Source organism: Cotesia glomerata, linkage group LG10, assembly GCF_020080835.1.
Source record: "Cotesia glomerata isolate CgM1 linkage group LG10, MPM_Cglom_v2.3, whole genome shotgun sequence".
NCBI lineage: Eukaryota > Metazoa > Arthropoda > Insecta > Hymenoptera > Braconidae > Cotesia > Cotesia glomerata.
The window spans coordinates 14123922-14143754 of NC_058167.1; the positions used below are offsets into that span (position 1 = coordinate 14123922).

General features: G+C 27.8%; 1 protein-coding gene and 1 long non-coding RNA gene across 5 annotated transcripts in view; one reads left to right on the forward strand and one right to left on the reverse strand.

The window, feature by feature from the left end:
* The window catches only part of LOC123273095, a 31921-nt gene extending 15873 nt beyond the window's left edge, over positions 1–16048 (forward strand). For 3 of the 4 annotated variants that reach the window (XR_006511256.1, XR_006511254.1, XR_006511253.1), the window contains exons 3-4: positions 15377–15434; positions 15594–16048. This is a non-coding gene — a long non-coding RNA (uncharacterized LOC123273095). The remainder of the gene's footprint in view (positions 1–15376; positions 15435–15593) is intronic. The other variant, XR_006511255.1, reaches the window with a different exon arrangement.
* LOC123273093 (innexin inx1) lies at positions 3252–10302 on the reverse strand. The gene is made up of 4 exons (XM_044740294.1): positions 8960–10302; positions 6677–6784; positions 6254–6409; positions 3252–4932 (listed from the first exon to the last, which is right to left on the reverse strand). Exons 1-4 carry the CDS (start codon positions 9209–9211, stop codon positions 4354–4356), a joined length of 1095 nt encoding a protein of 364 aa, XP_044596229.1. The 5' UTR covers positions 9212–10302; the 3' UTR covers positions 3252–4353.
* Positions 16049–19833: the final 3785 nt, after the last annotated feature.

Here is a 19833-nt window from a genome sequence, read left to right on the forward strand (position 1 = left end):
CATCGTAATCATCTCCATAATTAATAGTAATATTTGCTTATAATTATTATAATTATTTTTGACTTAAAGTAAATGATTATCATTATGGAAAAAAATTTGAGTTAATTAGAAAAAATAAATTATCGAGCGAATGGATGAGGACCGCGATAATACTATTTTTACCTAAGCCTAAACCGATTCGGTGAGACATATTTTATTTATAAATTTTTTTTATTTTCTCCTTGTTCTCGTCTCGTGTTGGTTCAGTTATTTGGTTGATTTTATTTCGGCGTCTATCGAGTTCTTACTATGACACAATTTGTCCTTCTGGTCGCCCACGAGTCTCAGTTCTCAATGACGACAACTATGACATCGTATTTATCGCGGCACAAGCGCATTTATGTGAAAATATGTGCTTCTATTTATGTACGTTTTTTGATGTATCAATGAAAGACAGCTAGATTTTGTGTGGGTGGTTATCGGAGAGTTATCACTTAACGCGGCGCCTTCATTGTCACTCCGCGGAAATGACTTGCTCGGCCATTTTATTTTCTCAAATAGCTGTAGTAGTATGTTATGATCATATTTAAGTAAAAAATTTTTTTTTACTATAGAAATAATTTTTTGTAGGTGAAATTTTAGGTGTAAGCATTAAATATTAAGTGGGTAATTTTTTAGACTTATTAGGTCAAGTAAAAGCTAAATTATTTGTTCTTCTATATTTTAATGAGGTAATATTCAGTTTAAGTTATGGTAGCAATTAAAATTTACTCAAAAGATACGTGTTCATTTTTTAAAAATTCATTTTCATTTAAAAGTGGTTAATTTTTTAAAGCTCATTAGTTCAGACTAAAAGCTCTTGGTTTAAATTATATCTATTTAATATTTATTTATCTACTGTTTACAAAAATTAATCTAAAAATATTAAAGCTTTTATACGTAGAAAATTCTTAGAAAAAAAAAAAAAAAACAAAAATAAATAAAACTTACTAAGTGGTCAGTTTTTTAAATTAAAAAATTTCTTTTTAAATTAATTAAAAATTTTAATTTAATTAAAAATTAATTTTGAAACAAAGATGAAGCTTTTATACATAAAAAAATTTTTTTAAATAAATAAATAACTAAATTTTATAATTTAAAAAAATTTATTTTCATCCAAGAACTAACTGGCAAAAATTTTTTCCCCGAATTATTTATCATGTATTTAATCCTACTTAGGCTTTTGTCTACTACAAATTATCTTTGGACCTAAGTATACATTCTCCAAAACAACAAATCGTAAATCTGAGCTCAAATTTGTAGAATTAAAATTAAAAACCATAAGCTTAGTACAAACATACCATTTACCGTCACAAAATTGAACGTCATAATTTATAATTTATAACAATTGTTTCTTTATTCAAAATAATCAAATTCAAAATTTTTTATTCGATTTATGCATGCATTTTTATTGAATTTTTATTGTTTTTTCATATTTATCTAGTCCAAGGATAATGAAAAAGGCATTTCAAAGGTCCAAAGAATTATTCTATTTTTGATTCAATAAAATTTATCTCCAACTTTTAACAGAAAATACTGAAAAGTGACAAAATATATAAATCGATACTTCAACACATACTGGGCAGTAAATCTTTAGTGCCAGGATTTTTGGGTATTCAGAGCGTAACGCTGATGAAAGAGGGTGACGTAGGCTTACGGTAATCTTTTGGGCTTAAATAAATTTATTATTCTACTCGAAATATAAATATAAATATACACAAACAGAATTTATTTATTTTGAGATTTAGAATTCTTTGTTGCCGGAAAATTTTTTTATGAAAATAATTCACAGTGGGCTTTAAAATAATTGATTGACAGTTTACAGAAATGGATAAAATAATAAAGTTGCCTATTAAGGTCATGGCACTTGAACGTGCTTGAGTTATTTGGAGAAAGTAACTTACTTGTATGATTTTAAGTGAAGCATCGGCCAATAAGTACTTTATCAATGCCAATTAAATAGGTCAATATTGTAAAAATCTATTTATTAAATAAAAATGATAACTATAAAGATATTTTGTCCAAAAATATCTCAGTTAAAATTTACATGATAAGAAAAAAGTTACCTCTAAACTCTTACCCGTATGCGCGTTTTTAAAAAATAAGGGTAGAGAGGGTTCAAATTTTTTTTTGTACCTTCGAGACCCCAAAAGAACAATTTTCAGAAATAATTGGCGTGATCTTTTTAATAGAGTCAAAATTATGAATTAAAAACAATTTCGTTTCACGAACGTCCGGAACTTTAGGTACATAATTATGAGAAGAGGAGAACAAGGCGTTATTGATGTATAAGATATGACTATAAATCATAGAACAAACAGAGTAAAGATAACGAAAGGCGCTAACGAAGGCAGGTGTTGCAAGCAAAGACCGTTGATATTGTGATTTCGTGATTAAGCTTTTATTATGACGAAATTATAAGCAAAGACCAGAGAGTACAGCAGCCGCTCTGTCAGCATAGGCAGTAAATTTTGCAGAATACTCTTAGCCGACTTATTTCTCCAAGTAGTTATTTATCTTGTGTGAGAGAGAGTGATGCGTTAGTTATATTATGCACCAGTACACCAACTCTTAACTACGTACACTATGACAATAAACTGTTTCATGCCCATGAAGTATTCATTTATCTTTGCCCTCTGACTTTACGTACGTCCTTAATTGCTCGTAACTAGTGATCAAAAATCACTTTCAATCATTTCAACCTATTTTATATTTTTGCAATAAATCTTTTCAAAATTTTGTTATTATTATTATTCAAATTGTTCTACTAATTATTTAATAATAATAAAATTTTCAAAACGTCTATTGCAATAATAATAACTTAAAATTTTCTTATTATTTTTTTATTAAAAAAAAATTTTTCTTATTAGAAAATTTAATAGCCTTATTCGTAGAAAAAAATGTATCTTACTTACTTAATAATTAATAGTTTCCCATAATCGGTTACTTGAATGCGCTACTGTCATCTTTAATTCAATAGGCTATTGACTTTAATTACCGACTAAAGGTTTCCATATAAATCGATAAGATTGCATTTTTTAATTAAAAACATTTCATAACCGATATAATTATATCACATTAATTCCTTATGCAATATTTTATTTTTACAAGCGCAAACATAAATAATGATAAAAATATTTCAATATATAATATATATTTTTATTAATAAACTATTTATTACTTTATTGTCATAATAAATTTGATATAAATTTACTTCACCACTAACTCATACATTTAGTAAATAATTAATACAATACATTCTTCATTATTTATCTCTCTTAAAATAAAAATCTTATACATGACTTATGCTTAAGCATTAATTACTAAATAATAAAAACTACCTATAGACCACTGGACTAAAAATCTCAAAAATTTAATAACCATTCAATTCAAAAATACATTACTGTATCACAACCATCGAATCCTCGATGAAATTTTAATTATTGTACACAATTGTTCTTGAAATTACAGTATTTCATTTTATTCAATTTACTTTGTTTATTAATAAACAGCCTTTAATCTCGTGGCTTCAATAACATTAATTTATCTCAGTCTCAGTCTCCCTGTCATGTAAAATATTCATTTGTCGTTTTATTTTAAATATAACATTTATTACAATAAAACATTCCATACATTATTTTAACCACCGGGAATATACAAATAATTGTTGAGCAGTCAAAAGAAATCGATTTCTTCTCAGTAAAAATTCTTTTCGATTAATTTATTTCACAAACATCCGATACATGACATGATTCTGAGCGTATAAAATTTTATCAAAAAAAATATATAAAATAGATAAATCGTAAAAATCCAAGTCTTGTAAAATTTGAAAATAATTTTTTTTTAGTCATAATAATTGTTCTTTTTTAATTAAATATATATGTGACCATATTACAGAAATGCAATATATGACCATATGATTATGTCGTATACATTTATTTAATTAATCTTTAAAATAATTGGTCATTGTTAATATCAGTGTTAGATTAATATAATATAAATCACATATTAATTGTCTTTTTATAATTGTAAAGATAAAAAAATTTCTTCGGTTATCACTAGAGATTGAAATTTAATTTAAATGTTACGTCTCTTGTTGAAAATTTTATGAAATTTTTGGTCAAAAAATTTCTTCTAAAATTGAAACTAAATATTTCAAATTATTATTTTTTTTTAATTAAAATTTTTTATGTTAGTAGTACCATCATAAAAAATTCAAAATTTTCAAATAATTTTAATTACCAGAGACGCAATATTAAAATAAAAATTTTCAAAATAAAATTTTAACTAATTATAATGATAATGACATTTAAATAAAAACTAAACTAAAAGAAACTATTGATTAACTGGCTGCGACATATGGCTGCCGACTTTCTTAGTGAGCTCTTCGAGCAACTCGCGATAAACAAGCGAGTCCATGTTTGATTGCAAAATGTAGAGCAGCCACCAGTCCCCGAGGTCCAATTTTTTGCTGATGTTCGAGCAGGTCTCGATCGACAGCAATCTTCCGGAGTACTTGAGTACGTAGGGCCGAACTGAGGGCAAGAAAATGAGCCCGGCGCGGTAGATCATCAGCCCGACCAAGAAGATCGAGAGGATTATGTACCAGAACCAGATGAAGATGTAAGTTTTCTCGTTGACGATATTCAACGGCAGGATGCAGAGCGAATCATGGGTCTGGATCGTTCCAGAGGCTCCGTACTTGTGGAAAATGCACTTGGTTACTCGCGGGAATACGTAGACCATCGGGTCAACTCGTTCTTCTTGCGGTGTGTCCGAGAATTGCAGCACTCGCAGACCATAGCTCATAAATTCTCCGTCAAAGAAACGATTCATTAGATATAATTGGACAAAGATGTTTATTACACACAATACTTCGCAGATGAAATAACGGTACACGTACATATTGTGGCTCTGTGAATAAATAATTTTTTTTTTAATTAATAATAATAAAAAAAAAAAATAATAATAACTAGCAATCTGAAGTTACTATGACCGACGATAATTATGAATTATGAGCAATAAATTTTAGCTGAATGATTTTTCGATGTTTTTAATCACAATATCCATAATTTGGGTACTTAAAATAAATTTAAAAATAATATTGCTATGTCAGGATCAATTACCAATTATTTAATAAAAAATATGACGGACCAAATTTGCAGATCTAACAAACTATTCGAAACTTCGCCAAAAGCTTGACATAAAAAATTGACCATCAAAAAATATATGAAATCGTGAAAAGACACAGATTTAGGTCAACATCTTTCTGATACAAAATTTGATTATAAAAATTTCTTTTAAAATAAAATTAGATATATATGATAAAAATTAGAAAAAAAATTGAAGAGTATTAGAATAATATTGAGGTCAATTGATAAAGTCTTAAGAGTTTCAAGTTAAAAATTTTCAAAAAAAGAATATTAAATAACACTGATTGTATATTTGACTATAGTAATAATAATAACAGTAAAGACGGGAAGCAAATTAGCGTGAATTAGATTCAATGAGAGTAAATTGAGTACGAGTCAAATATGTTCTTGTTAATATTCTCTTTTCTTGTCTTCTTTACTTTTAAATATGTCATTTCTTTCCTTCTTCCTTTCTTTTATATTTTTAACTTTTTAGCGGCGTTGTTTAGTTAGATTATTATTAATAACAGTCATTTATATTATTTACTAGCCTTAAAGGCAAGTATTTTTTATAACATCTTTAGCAATATATTTAAAATCAAATTTCTGAATTTTAATTTTATTTTACCAGAATTTTGACATTTATTTTCAAGGATTTTTTAACTTAATTTTCAATCTAACATTTTTTAGAGATAAATTCAATGCATAAAATTGAAAAAAAAAATCCTACCATTTCTTGGAAAATAGAATGAATTAAAATTTTGTTATTTAAGTTAAAAACGCTTGAAAAATCATCTATTCCGAAGTTTTGAGCTCAAAAATACAACTTGTATATTTTAAACATATTTATGAAAAATGTTTACCCTTTTAAGAAAAATCATCAAGACAAATTTATTTCTTACAAAATAATTCCTCTAAAAGTATAAAAATAAATAAATCCATAACAGTAAAAGAATGCTGATTGAATCATGGTGAGTAACATAAAATAAATAAATAATAAGAAAAATTTGATTCAGCACATTATATCAAGGTTATTCAGATTGATCATATATAATATAGCACATAACATAAAGCATAATTGAAAAATTGATCTCCCACAATACCTTGATGTGAGTCACCAAATAGTCCATCAACGTGTTTTTCTTCTTGCATATCGTTTCCTCATTATCTAGCCCATGATTGAGACCCATAACTAGGGTGCTCGCGAGTCCACCTTCCCAAAGACTCCACAGCCAGTGCGGAAGGTAGCAAAACATCGCCTGGAAATAAATCCCATTACTATTTTATTTATAATACATATTATTGTCGAGTATAGAGTATAGAAAGTCTCGTCTCGTATTAGCTGGTAATTGATATCAGCGATTTGAAACACAAGTCCTTCAGCATACCATTCAATTATTTATTTATATCTTTCTATACATAATATATAAATACAGCTGCTTTTAAATATCATTGAATGTCAATCAAGTATTGTGTTTTTATGATGATAAATATATTTATTTTAGTGTAGTATAGATAGACTTTACCTGGAAGAACAAAACGAAGCAGACCCATTGATAATAAGTATAGTATTTCCTTGCTCCGGCATCGCCAAAGTCATTTGATACTCCAGGATGTGCTACTTCTACGCCAACCTGAAAAATTTTATTTATTTTACTATTTCGTTTCTTTATTTTACTAATTTCCACTATTTTTTGCTTTATAAAAAAAAATAATCTATTTTTTTTCAGTATACTCATTCATTTTTAAATAACAAAAAAATTAAAATTATATTAATAATTGATAAAAAAAAAAAAAAATAGGGAAAAAATGTATTATTGTCAATTATTAAAGTAATTTAAATATTTCGCAGTATTTTTTTCTCTAACTGAACTTAGCTCCAGCTATGATTATAACACGCATGCCCAAAAATAAAAAAAATGTTACTACACATATTTTGTATAAAGTAACAGAGAATATACAACTTTAGTTTTTCATAAATTATTATTAAACGACACCAAGTTAGATAGTAATTTGAAATACCAAATTTTTCAGGGATAGAAAGAGTCTTTTTAAAAAAAAAACAAAATACAACAAATGATAGATTTATTTGTTTATTCTCGACGAATTTTTAGTTTATTTCAATGATTTTTTGGATTATATAAAACTAAATAAATTTTTGAAAGTTATAGAATGCTTTCCAGTAAAATTTCTTCTTGCTGAAAAACAACTCAAGTCTCTCTGAGAATTTTTTAAGTTGTAAAACCTTTTTGTGCGTATTAAGTAAAACCTTTTTTGCCGTAATCCTGAAAAATTTGACCCTAATTTACCGTAATTAGGATCCGTGGGCAATAAAATTATACTTTTTATGGAACTTTTCGGGGAAAAGGTCTCCCGGTTCTCAAACAAAGTCTAAAACAAAATTAATTATACGGATATAGTATGTGTTAGTATAATAGGTAACTAAAAGCGAGTGTAGCGAGATAAGAGGTTTAATTTGCTTGAATATCTGCCGTAGCAGCTATAACGCGAACACGACTAAAACGCAAACTGGATTCTCCAGTGTGATAAGACTCAGCAAGTAGGGGACAAGATCCTACGGGTAATTTGAATCCCTCGAGGACTCTCTATCTGAACACGCGTCGATTTTACGTCTACCTTCGTCACGTGGATTTATATATTTATATATTTATATGTTTATATATGAGAATGTATATCAATGTAGGTGATATATAATACTGGTGTTATTGAAACATGCTGTAAATAATTCCATGGGTTATACAATTCAGTCTGTTAAATACTCTCAACTCTTTCTGCCGCAAGTTATATTATTATTATATATCAAGATACATGTATGTAAATACTGTGAGATTCAGCTGGATAAGCACTTAATTGCCTCCCAGAACTGCCTTGATACTTGATTATATTCGTCTTACATCTATCATGTAAACAGTAATTATTTTTTTTTCTCTTTCTTTTTCTTTAGTTTCTGTTTTTAAACTAAATAAAACTAAGTTGTACTCGGATAAATATTTTTTATTAAACTATTTATTTATTTCAAGTGTTGGTGGTCCTTTATTTATTGTTATGAATTTGTAAATGTATAAGTTTTCTTAGATTTAAATTGGAGAAAATAATTCTAAAAATTTGCCACGGTATAATTTATTTTGAAAAAAAATTTATTTTAGTCTCTTATTAATTTATTTAATTATCAAAAAAATTTATTTTAAATCAATTATTAATTTCTTTAGCAAAATTCCTTTAAAAAAAATTAATTTTAGTCCTTAATTGATTTCTTTGATCTCAAAAAAAATTTCCAAATCTAGAAATAAAATTTATTCTTAAAGAATTTTAATTTTTTATCAATATTAAATTTGATAAAAAAATTAAATCAGATAAAAAATTTATGTAGAAAAATTTAAAAAAAATTTCCAAGTCTAAAAATAATTAACAGCCTCAAAATGAAAAATAAAAAAATGAAAAATTCATGAATTATTAAGAAATGATTCACAAAATTCTTAAAATCTTTTGAAACCTTTCAAACATGGAAAATTCAGATAACCCCCTCCCCTCCATTCTTTACAATAACTTCGAGCTCTGTAAGCCTGGAATATCAATAAGCAATACGGTAATGAGTAACAAATATTCCTGTCATTAATCACCAAAATAAAATTAGTAATTTCAAAAGATAATCCTTCATTCTTCAATAAAAACATTAAAAAATCATTAATCAATGTTCCTTACAAAAAAAAAATAAAAAATAATCAATTAACTTCGTCATAATTAAATATAAAAACTAAAAATTATAAATTAATAAAAGAAATATTTACCTGACGATTAAACGCATCAGGCATAGTAAACGTGGAAGTAATCCAGCAAAAAGTATTAACAACATTGTTCGGCAGATCCTTACCGACAATACAGGATATCGGATTACCGACGTACTGGGTGGCGGTGATAATCATCGAGCACATGAGGAGCAACACCGTGGTGAAGATGTTGTGCATCCGAAACACCATTGAGTCGGTCTTTATGTCCTGCCATTTTAGATATGTGCTCAACCCCCGAAGCAAATTATACATCTTTAATCCTCAATCACAATAATCGATAATAGACTCAAAATAATATTTAAAAAAAAAATAATTTAATATAAAAAAAAACTAGTGTTGAAAACGCATCCCGTATCTTGGCGTGTTTTTCAAAGACCGGATGACCGACCGGTACCAGCACAGCTGTCCACTGAATTTACTTCTCCCACTTAATAAAATATAATGCCTTGTTATTATTATCACTCGTTTCTCCTCGATCTCCAGCAGCAATAATCTCCTCGATCGATACAATAAATTCTGCAGCTCACGATTTATTATTTTATTTTTTATTAATAAAATCAACCACAGAGATGATTGTAAGCTTATAAAACTCTTCAAATAATTTTGTAAAATAATATCAACAGGTCCTCCAATCGATCTCACTGCTCCAAAGTCAAGGACACGTGTTGAATGTAAACAAATTTTCGCGCAATTTTGAAACACTTTTTCGTGTAAAAATAATAAAAAATCGGTTTAAAATTATATTTTTAATTAAAAATATTAAACGATTGGTCACTTTTGTCTGGCGATTGTTGGTCGTACTACTTTCTTACTCGAAAAGATTTTCGGAGCTTTTAAGGATAAATTTGCCGATCACTCCTGAGGATTTATGACAAATAAAAAAAAACTAAAAAATCGGCGGTCCCAGCGTATCGTTTTGCACGTGTTAACATGTATCGCATTGGTGCACATGTGTGTATGTGTGTATATATGTATATACGTATATATATTACATATATGTGTGTGTGTGTATGTATATATCACAGAAAAAGGATAAATATTAAAGTATCGGTGGCTTGGGCTAGCGATTGTCGTCGAACGTCAGCATAAGCAGCACGTACGTACGAGTCTCTTGGTCGTCGACTGACGAGAAGTGCCAGTGGATTTGTTGGGCCGGGGGGAAAAACGTGCCGAGGGGAAGGGGTCCTTTGGGGCCGCGAGGGGGATCGCGGGTTGCAGGATGGGGGACACAGTTTTTTTACTCCGGTCTTTGTCTTTTTTTAGTCCCGTCTCTGTCGAGGTTCTTTGAAAGGGGGACCGTGGTAATGGTAACCCCTGAGGACTGGGTAGGGGATACGCTTCTTTCTCTTTCTGAGCACGCCGTCAGAACAGAGGTACTATACCCAGTACAGTACATTTTATATACGGGAACTCTACAGTTGCTGTATGCTCGTTGTTCTACGTGCTACAATAAGTTGTAGTTGCGTTTCGTTGGGAATTTAGAATGAGAATAAACTCTGCTCTGCTCCAAGTATTGTATATTGTATAATATGAGCAGAGCTCACAACACTGACTACGCGAGTCGAGCTTTGTACGACCGTTAACTTTGGGCCCCATCTGGATCATCTCGATGGTTGGACTTACAAGGAAAGGAAAATCGCTGGGTTACTTCAGTAGATAAATACGAAGCTCTGAATTAAGATCTTTGGATTTTAATTTTTAAAATTTTTGGAGAAAATTTTGCTTTGGACCGAAATTTGGGATTTTTTAATTGATAAAAAATTGAGAAATTTTTTTGGGAATTGTTTATTTTATAAAATAATGGGATTTAATTTTTTTTGTAATTGCAATATCAGAAAAAAGTATTTAATTAAAAAAAAAAAATTATTTTTAAATTTCAGTATTTTTATTAAACATTAAATCCAATTTTTCAATAAAAAATTAACAGATTAAATTTAATTCTTTTAAAAGAAAACATTTCAATTAAATTTTTAAACGGATAATATTTTTATTAAAAAATTAAATTTAATGTGTTGATGTATAATTCTTTCATTTGAAAAAATATTTTTTTATTTCCAAAATTTTTCCCATAGTCCCCAAATAACTGAAATTTCCATGACTTTCACGGTCGAAAACGCCGAAATAAAACTTCATTTTACAGACTGCCCTGCAATTACACTGAAAAAAAAAGTTCACATTTACTTATACAAAATTTTTCCGTCATTACATCATTCACACCGCTCACAAATTCAAAACTACTAAATATAATAGAAAAAAATAGTACAAGTATAATAACAATACTGACTACTCACTACTCAGTTGAGTCGTGACTCTAAAAAAATTATTTACGGTCAATTACAACAGTGAGTGGTCCGAGTTACTGCTAAACTTTCTCATGTTATACATACATATTTATTTCTTTTAACTTTTAAAATATTATTACAATATTTAATTAGGTTTTCTATAAAAATTTGTTACTTCAATTCGTTCAACAAAGTCGAAACATATAAATATTAAAATATATAAACAAAAAAAGTCGTAATTTTAATTAAATTTCCTGTATAATTTATAAAAAATTATCAATCAAGAGATTTAAAAACTTAAATTAAAATTTAAGAATAAAGATATTCTATGTAATGCCCTCTATGTCTACCATATACACTACTGTACACTCTGTACATTATAATCATTTAAATGTACAACTGCAAGGAGCTTTTAATTACGAGATAAAATCACCAGACGCAAGAGCGAATTTAAACTCAAGGTTAAAATAAATATATAAAACAATTAAAATTACGCTTAATGTTTCGGTGGGATTTCTTCTATTGTATTATATTGCATTATACTCTCATATTTTGCTGAAATTAATTTTGTCTGGTCCTTTATGTTCATGTTCATGTTCAGTTCCACTTGTTCTTTGCTTTACTTGCTTACTACCTGAAAATAAATATGATGTAAGGAAAGAAGCGAGTGAACTGAGCCTCAAATAAATTTTTTGTCTTGACAAACACAGCAAAGACCAGCCAGAACAAGAACACGAATAGGAACGGCGACCAATCGACTGACCGATCTCATAGTAGTACTTACTGTTCCAGTTTTTATCACCTCGGGGTTTCGGTTCGTAAATAAATATAGAAGATAAAGTGAGGCCGTAAGATCTCTCCAGACTTAAATATATATACAAGTTTCTCTTTAGTTTGGAACCTTCAAGGCTCACTGGACGAGTGAAATCAAAAATACATTTCTTACAATACCGATGTATATTTGTCCATTGTAATATCGAGATTACACTCTATACTTTCGGTATATATTCATGTATACTTTCAGAGGCTTTGTACGGTGATAAATGGTCCGATGTGAATGTAAGTAATGTAATGAGTCGAGCTTGGGTAGACGATAATCAAATGCTTCAAGTGCCGAGTCAAGAGAATGTTTAAATGGAAAATATTTTACATGACCATGAGTTTTAATGTTTTATTAAATTTTAATGCTAATATCCTTCATTTTTTCATGTACATTATTTCTTTTGTTCTTTGGTAAACAAAAAAAAATTGATATTGTTTTTTTGATCCAAAAAGAATATTTCAAAAGCATTTTTTGATAATTTTATGAGTAAAATTGGATCACAATACTCAATTTTATTTTATTGTTGTTTTTTCTTTTAAATTTTTAAAGCTCGGCAAAGTCGAAATTTATTTTCGCTAATTAATTTCCACTATACTATGAGATAATTTTTAAAAGACTTATTGTAGTTTCACTTCAATGAAATATTGGTGGAAAATTTAATTAATGTCACTTTATTAACTTACATTAAAAAATTTTCAATCAACTTTACTTTAATAAAATTTTTCAATAAAACTTTCAGACTTTGTGAGGTCTTAAATAATTTTTTATTATAAAAATTCAGTCATAATAAAATATTCGTTTTCATTTATTATTATTATTATTATTATTTTTTTTATCGTGAAAAAGTTACAAAATAATTTGGTAAGATAGAAGAAAGAAACAAAGAAGTCATTCAAAGACTAAAATATAACTGTAATCAAATTTAAGTTTATTTAAAAAATTATTATCCCAATGAGAATGAGAATAAAATATATCCCATGCATCCCATCACCTGGACAAACTTCCGGATTGTGTATTCTACTACCGTTGAATAAACTGATGCAATATTCACGCATGGTAATGCGTTATGCGAGCTCCAATGAGAACTTACAATGCGGTTAGCAACTTTACCAAAATTATCATTACATGAACCTGCATTTATTCAGACAGCATATGGCTCCGTCTACTGAGTGAGCACTGATGCAACGTGACCGATAAATTTTTACCAAACAAATATTAAACATAAATAAATATATATATTTATATGAAGATGTGTTAATTTCGTTGTTTAATACTTTCATCACGTCCCGAATATTCCGCTTTTATCTTTATCTCCTCTCTTTGTCTTTACTAATTCTAAAACTCAAGAGTGTCCCAATTCTTAATTTCCCACGCAATTAAATCTAATTGCATTGACGTCAATCCACTCGAGTTTTTACGACCAGAATTTTGTTATCGTCTTGCAGAGTTATCGCATTATATAGAGTCATTATCAATGTATGGAGACATTATGATCCACTATCGACAAAATTCAATTTATTATTGATAATAACTTTTGTAATTACTCATTATACGTCCTACGTTAAATGACTCCTTAGAATAGTAATTTAATATAATATACTATTTTATAATATACAAAAGTGTTGATGTTTTTCGATTTATTTTTATCGCTCTTATTTTATCACCTTGATCTTTTTCGGAGAAATTTATTTTCTAAATTCTTCTGATAAGCAATCAATTTTCGGTAGTCATTAGTTAGGTATAAATATAATTATTTATTATCGAAATTTCATAATAATACTGACCTTGAAAAGTCAATTTTATTTTTAAATATTTATTTTTAAATCAAAATTCGTTGATATGATTTTCAACACTGTTTTCAAAAATATAAAATGAAAAAGTTACTACTTATAACTAACAATAAATTTAATTCTAATAATTTATTTAATTTTGAAAAAATAATTTTTTTGAAATCAAATTTTGAACTTGAAAAAAATTTTTTTACCTTCTACAAAAATTTTGACATTTTTTATTTATTCACATTGTCCTTTAAAAAAAATCCATCGACGCCAATGGATTCAGAGTGAGTTTAAAAAGAATTGGGGGTATAGACAGAAAAAAATAATAGAGCATGTGTTCGATGCAGAACACACGACCGGAAGGGGTGAATAAGACAAGAATGGACCCCATTCAAAAGTATTTTGGTGGTTGTATGTAATTCATATAATATACCCGTTATCCAGATGTTTATTCAAATTATTCTTCATTTTTTCTCAAATATAAAAAAATAATTCCTTGCCTTTGTCTTTGAATAAAAATAATTGTTTTCTAATCTAAAAAAAATCATCAGCATAATTGAGAATAATTATAGGCAAAAAAAAAATAATTATTCAAACACGTGTTTTTTTTGTCGCATTAAAATTTTTTCAAGCTTGGACTTCGGATCTCTATCTTTATGCTTAGCATATGATGCATTTGTACTCCAGATGCAAGACATGATGCAATACTGCAACGCTGCATGTACATACATTATTATTATTACTATTACTATAATTGTATGCAATGAGAATTATTTATAAAACAGTGGAAAAACATAATGGAGTGTAATAAATAAATCTCGGGACAATAAACGCTAAAAATAAAAGTAAATGGGGCGCTAAAACGTTTTAATAATTTAGCGGGTATAAATCTTACTTATGCAAATATATATACATATTATACATTAAAAACTAAAGCGAGTTGTCACGATGAAATTGATAAGTTAATGATAATAATGTAATATATTTAAATGCTGTAAGTTTATTCAACTGCTCGGAATTTAATTAACATAATTAGGCCACCAAAATAAATATAGATATTTTATGGTTTTTTTTTCTATCACATGATAATCGACAAGTTATTTTTTATTTGAAAATTTGATAAATAATTAAATGTATTTAATCAAATAACTCTTTTAATTTTTTTTCGATAAATTATGAATTAACAAATTTTTTTTAAGTATTAAAAAATTTTTCTTACCCAAAAAATCAAAATAATTAGTTAATTTATTAAAATATTTTCGCTTAAATATACAAAAAATAAATTATAGAATTATAAAAACAAAAACAATAATTAAAACAAACAATAAATCACTTGGAAAAATTAATACAATATCATCATTAATAAAATCTGTCGTTAAATGACCACGAAGAAAAATAATCATCAATATTTCTTCACTCAATTGAATAAATAAACAATTTATAATAAAATTTCGCAACAAAATTTTGCAATTATTAATTAACAACTATTAATATTAAAAAAATTTTTTAGCAAAATTTTTTTTATATTTTTTAGGTCACCGTGAGCGTTCGTCCTTTCTCTTTCGCCGGTGGGTTCAAGGTTAACAATAATGGTAAGGAATGTAAATCTCTATATACATATATATATCCAGCCTTCTCGACTCCTAACATCTACATCTAAGTATAAGAACACCCAAAAATTTTCGTGTATTTTAACGAGCTTATCCCCAAAACCGAAAACGGTCGGTATGTACCATTCCGATACTTTACAGCCATACAAACTCAGAAACAGAGACCTAAGCTACAAACCAGACCCTCCGGATTCCAGATGCACCAGACCTTCCATTCCCAGACTTGAAACAGCTTAAAAGAAGAAAAAACATTTTTCTTAGCTGCGCCAAGAGAATAAGAAGCACGAGTAGGAGGGGCCCCATGAAAACCCGTGACTTGTGACTTAACAAGTCACGTACCCAGTTGCATCAGAAAGATCGTTTAGTTTTTTCTTTGTGGGTCTTTCTTGACTTTTCCCTTCTATTTTCGAAATGACATTTGGAAATTTATTTGACACATATGGGCGCCTCTTACACTCCAGGTCTGGTCAGCAAACTGTTATTTTAACGCCGCAGTGTATTATTTTATACCTACTATATATTATACCTGTATTATAGTAATTATTACTCACATCTCACGTCGATTGTTGACAGTAAATAAACAATGGATGAATTTACATTGCTTTATTTGGATGGTATATTAATGTAATCCACTAGTATAGGAATATATATGTATATTATATGAAGGAACAATGCAAATAGACCGAAATCGTTGGTCAATATTTGATAGGATTCGGTCTGGAAGATTTATAGTGTCAGTTGTTAAATAATCGATGATTAATAATTTTAAATTTCTTGTCTTAGTTGGCTTACATTGAAAGGGAAGTAGAATTTTTTATTTACATGAAATTTAATTTTAATTGCAATAATTTAATCAATAAGTATTCAACTTTTGATAAATTAAAAAAAATTTGGAGTAATTTAATCAATGCAAAAAAAAATCTTATAAGGTTATTTTCAGATTTTCTTTACAAAATTAGCTGTCTTAAAAAGTAACTTTAGATTAAATTAACTCGTAGAAGAATAAAAATGGACTTAATGCCTTGAATTGAATGAATTTTATAAAAAAAAATTTTTCTTCTTGATTCGACAAAGAAATAATTTCAAATTTTATCTCTAGAAGTATTTTTATATCAGTGTTAACTGCAAATTTTATTAAAACTAAAAGGATAAATTTTTATTATTCCAATTTGGAATTGATTAAAATTTCAAAAATTAAAAAGTTAGTCTTAAAATGTTTTAATAATAAAAAAAAAAAAAAAAAAAAGTAAAGCCAATTTCAATTGAAATGATTTTAAAATAAAGGCCAATTTACGATCTACTAAAATTTAATAGACAATAAACTTAAAATAACACCTATATTAATCCCTCCGGTCAATTAATTTACAAAGCAACAAAAACAGCAACAAGTTAATTTCAAGGGACATTAATCTTGCCATAAAAAAGAATTTTTAGGATTCTTCCGGGCTTTCTCATGGTCACTCTGTCATTGAACCATAGACCACGTGTGCCGAATCACGTTCAACTACAAACCAGTTATATAATTTCTTCTCTAGTATAAATAAATATATACACAAAATTCCCAGTTAGATTCTTCCTCTGATTCCAAACTCACGCTCTAAAACATCTAACATTAATATCTTCGATCAACAATCAACAAGTATGCAATGATTAACCCATTCTTCATCTTCATCCTTAGCTTCTCAAAGTTGATTGACATGAGTTGAGAGGCACTGAGGATGCCCAAGCTCAATTATGAGTTATGAATAATGACAACTGCTACGTCATTTTCTTTTTTTATTTAGTTATATTATATTATATTATTATATTAGATTCTTCTTATATTATCCGCATCTTGCCCTTCCTCCCTCGTCATTATTCGTAATCACTACTGCCATCACTTAACCCATATTATGTATACATGTATATATATAATACATACATACATACTTTATAATACCCCTCAGCCAGCGAATAGAAGTAGAGTTAGGAGCGAAGAGAATATAAATGCCGAATGCTAATGACAACAATAAAAATAAAAAAAAATGAATGGAGATTCACATGACTGGATTCTTCAATAATTTACATAATTCTTAAAACTAGACGCACGTTTCTGATGAAATAAAAGTAAAAATTACTACTGGGTTTTTTTTTTTTTTTTTTTTTTTTATGGGTTACGTGTCGCTTTATCGAATAGAACCGATAACATAGAAAGTCAAATTTGTCGAGTGATACACGTCAAGTACAAACGCATTATTTTAAGCTTAGTATCTTTGTTTGCATGAAATGACTTTCAATGAAATTCAATACTATCTAAAATCTTTTAAATAAAAGTTTCTATTTTATTTTTTATAAAAACTAAGAAAATTGAATTGAAATTACCTACTGTACCGATAAGCCAAGTAATTCTGAAAACAAACTTTTTATCGTCAGCTATTTATTTTTTTATTCACAATAATGCGAGATAAAAAAAGTGGCGCCATGGAATTCACACAGTATTTATTATGATAGTACATTATATTAATTTACATTCAATCGCTGAGCTAATATTTGATAAAACTGTTGTACATTTATTCTCTATCGTTTGAATAAATAACAAATATACATATGAATTTCCGTGATACTTTTCATGAATAAAATAAAATTGATGGACGGATGAGATATAATTGTTTGTTTGCAATACGCGTGTTTAACAATAATCTTATAAAAATGTTCTAAAGAAATTTTTTGTTTGCCGTCACACCTCCCTCTCGGAATTTCAGGCGTAATTTTTAGGATATTGAATTAATTAGTCCGATAATAATTAGATATCCTGGTTAACCCTCGTCATAGTATGGTACTATAAATCTAAAATGTGACATGGATTTAATTTAGTTGCTAAATATAATAAATAGGATGGGTTGATATTGTCGGGTCACTTTATTTCGGTGTAGTTTAATCTAGAACTTTTAGAAACTTCGATCATTTTATTTGATGGCGAGATGTCTTAACAAATTTATTTAGATATTGGTGACTAGACTTCTCATTTATTTCGACTAATTGTTTCAAGCAGGGGGTAAATGAAAGACTAATAAGAAATTTTGCTCATAAGTATTTGAATTGATATCAATTTAATTCTAATGGAATTACATTTATTTATTTGATGAATAATTTTTGAAATTTTTTTTTAATTACAAAAATTTAGTTAAATATATTCGTATTAATTTATTAAATAATTAAAAAAAATCATTAAAAAAACATCTCAGTTTTTAAATTATATCAAGGTTAATGTCAAAGTTGAAAAAAAATTCTTTGATCTTTATTGAAGCATTTAATTTTTTTTTTTATACTAAAAATTTTTCTTTTAATTGTCGGAATATATTCATACTAAATAAAAAAAAAATTAACGACGAACCCGCAGTTAAAAAATCCAATTGAGGTTATCTCAAGTTTATCCAAATACTTTCCAGATTTTAAATAAAAGCCCTTTGAACATTTTCCAGATGACATAGTACTCAAATACCTAAAATTTATGTCCACAATATGAAATCATAAAATACATAGCCTCGAGCCTCGAGATTTATTCTAAAGCTCAGTAACCGTAATATAAGCTGCGTAGTGTACTCAATAATATTTATTTACCAGATTTGAAGCAAAGCATCGAGTTAGATTGAACTGGAGCATTACATCAAGTACCAAAAAAATGAAAGATAATATTTTGTAAAACCAGCTGGCTTCCAGATTTCCTTTCGAACTGTAATGTATACTTATATGGAGTTTACAGTCGTCGGAAATGACGTTACGTCTTTAAAATTAAAAATTTCTGTTATGCCTTCTGTCTTCTGTCACGTTTTTCTGGTCTCCTACAACTTAAAACTTATTTCAGCCTTTTGCTTCTATTTTAATTCCAGCAGCATTTTAAGTATCTCCGGAAGTCGTAGATTTAACAGGATAGAGGATACGAAGAAAGAAACGTTTGACACAATGACGAGATGAATCAACACGCGCGTCATTGTCTGCGGTATCACTTATTTTTCAAATTTTCTCTGACTGATGATGCAACCACGCGTCATTTTCTTTACTTCTATTCTTGATTTTGTTTTAACTTTTACTTTGTAAAAATTCTGAAGATAAGCATGGAATGATGCATAGTATTTGTTTTTTATCAGTACATTAGTTTTGTTTAAAACTTTGTTAACTAAACGACCTTTTTTATATTTTTTTATGATGAAACTTTGTACCCGACTTAACTCACAGGTATTCGTAGGGTCCTCTTAGTTATTCTTATTAGACGTCTTATTATCTTGACACAGCTGAGAAAAATATGTTTTTTCTTAGACAAAATTCTATTCAATAAATGAAATAATTTACTTTGATAAATTCAATAAAAAAATTAAAAATAAATGTTCGATAGTTATTTTTT

Excerpts from the sequence above, each read along its gene's own strand:
- LOC123273093 (XM_044740294.1), bottom strand. The coding sequence starts at position 9,211 with ATGTATAATTTGCTTCGGGGGTTGAGCACATATCTAAAATGGCAGGAC. Across the intron at positions 6,785-8,959 it reads CTGATGCGTTTAATCGTCAG|GTTGGCGTAGAAGTAGCACA; the intron begins GTAAATATTTCT and ends AAAATTTTTCAG. Across the intron at positions 4,933-6,253 it reads ATTTGGTGACTCACATCAAG|AGCCACAATATGTACGTGTA; the intron begins GTATTGTGGGAG and ends ATTTATTCACAG.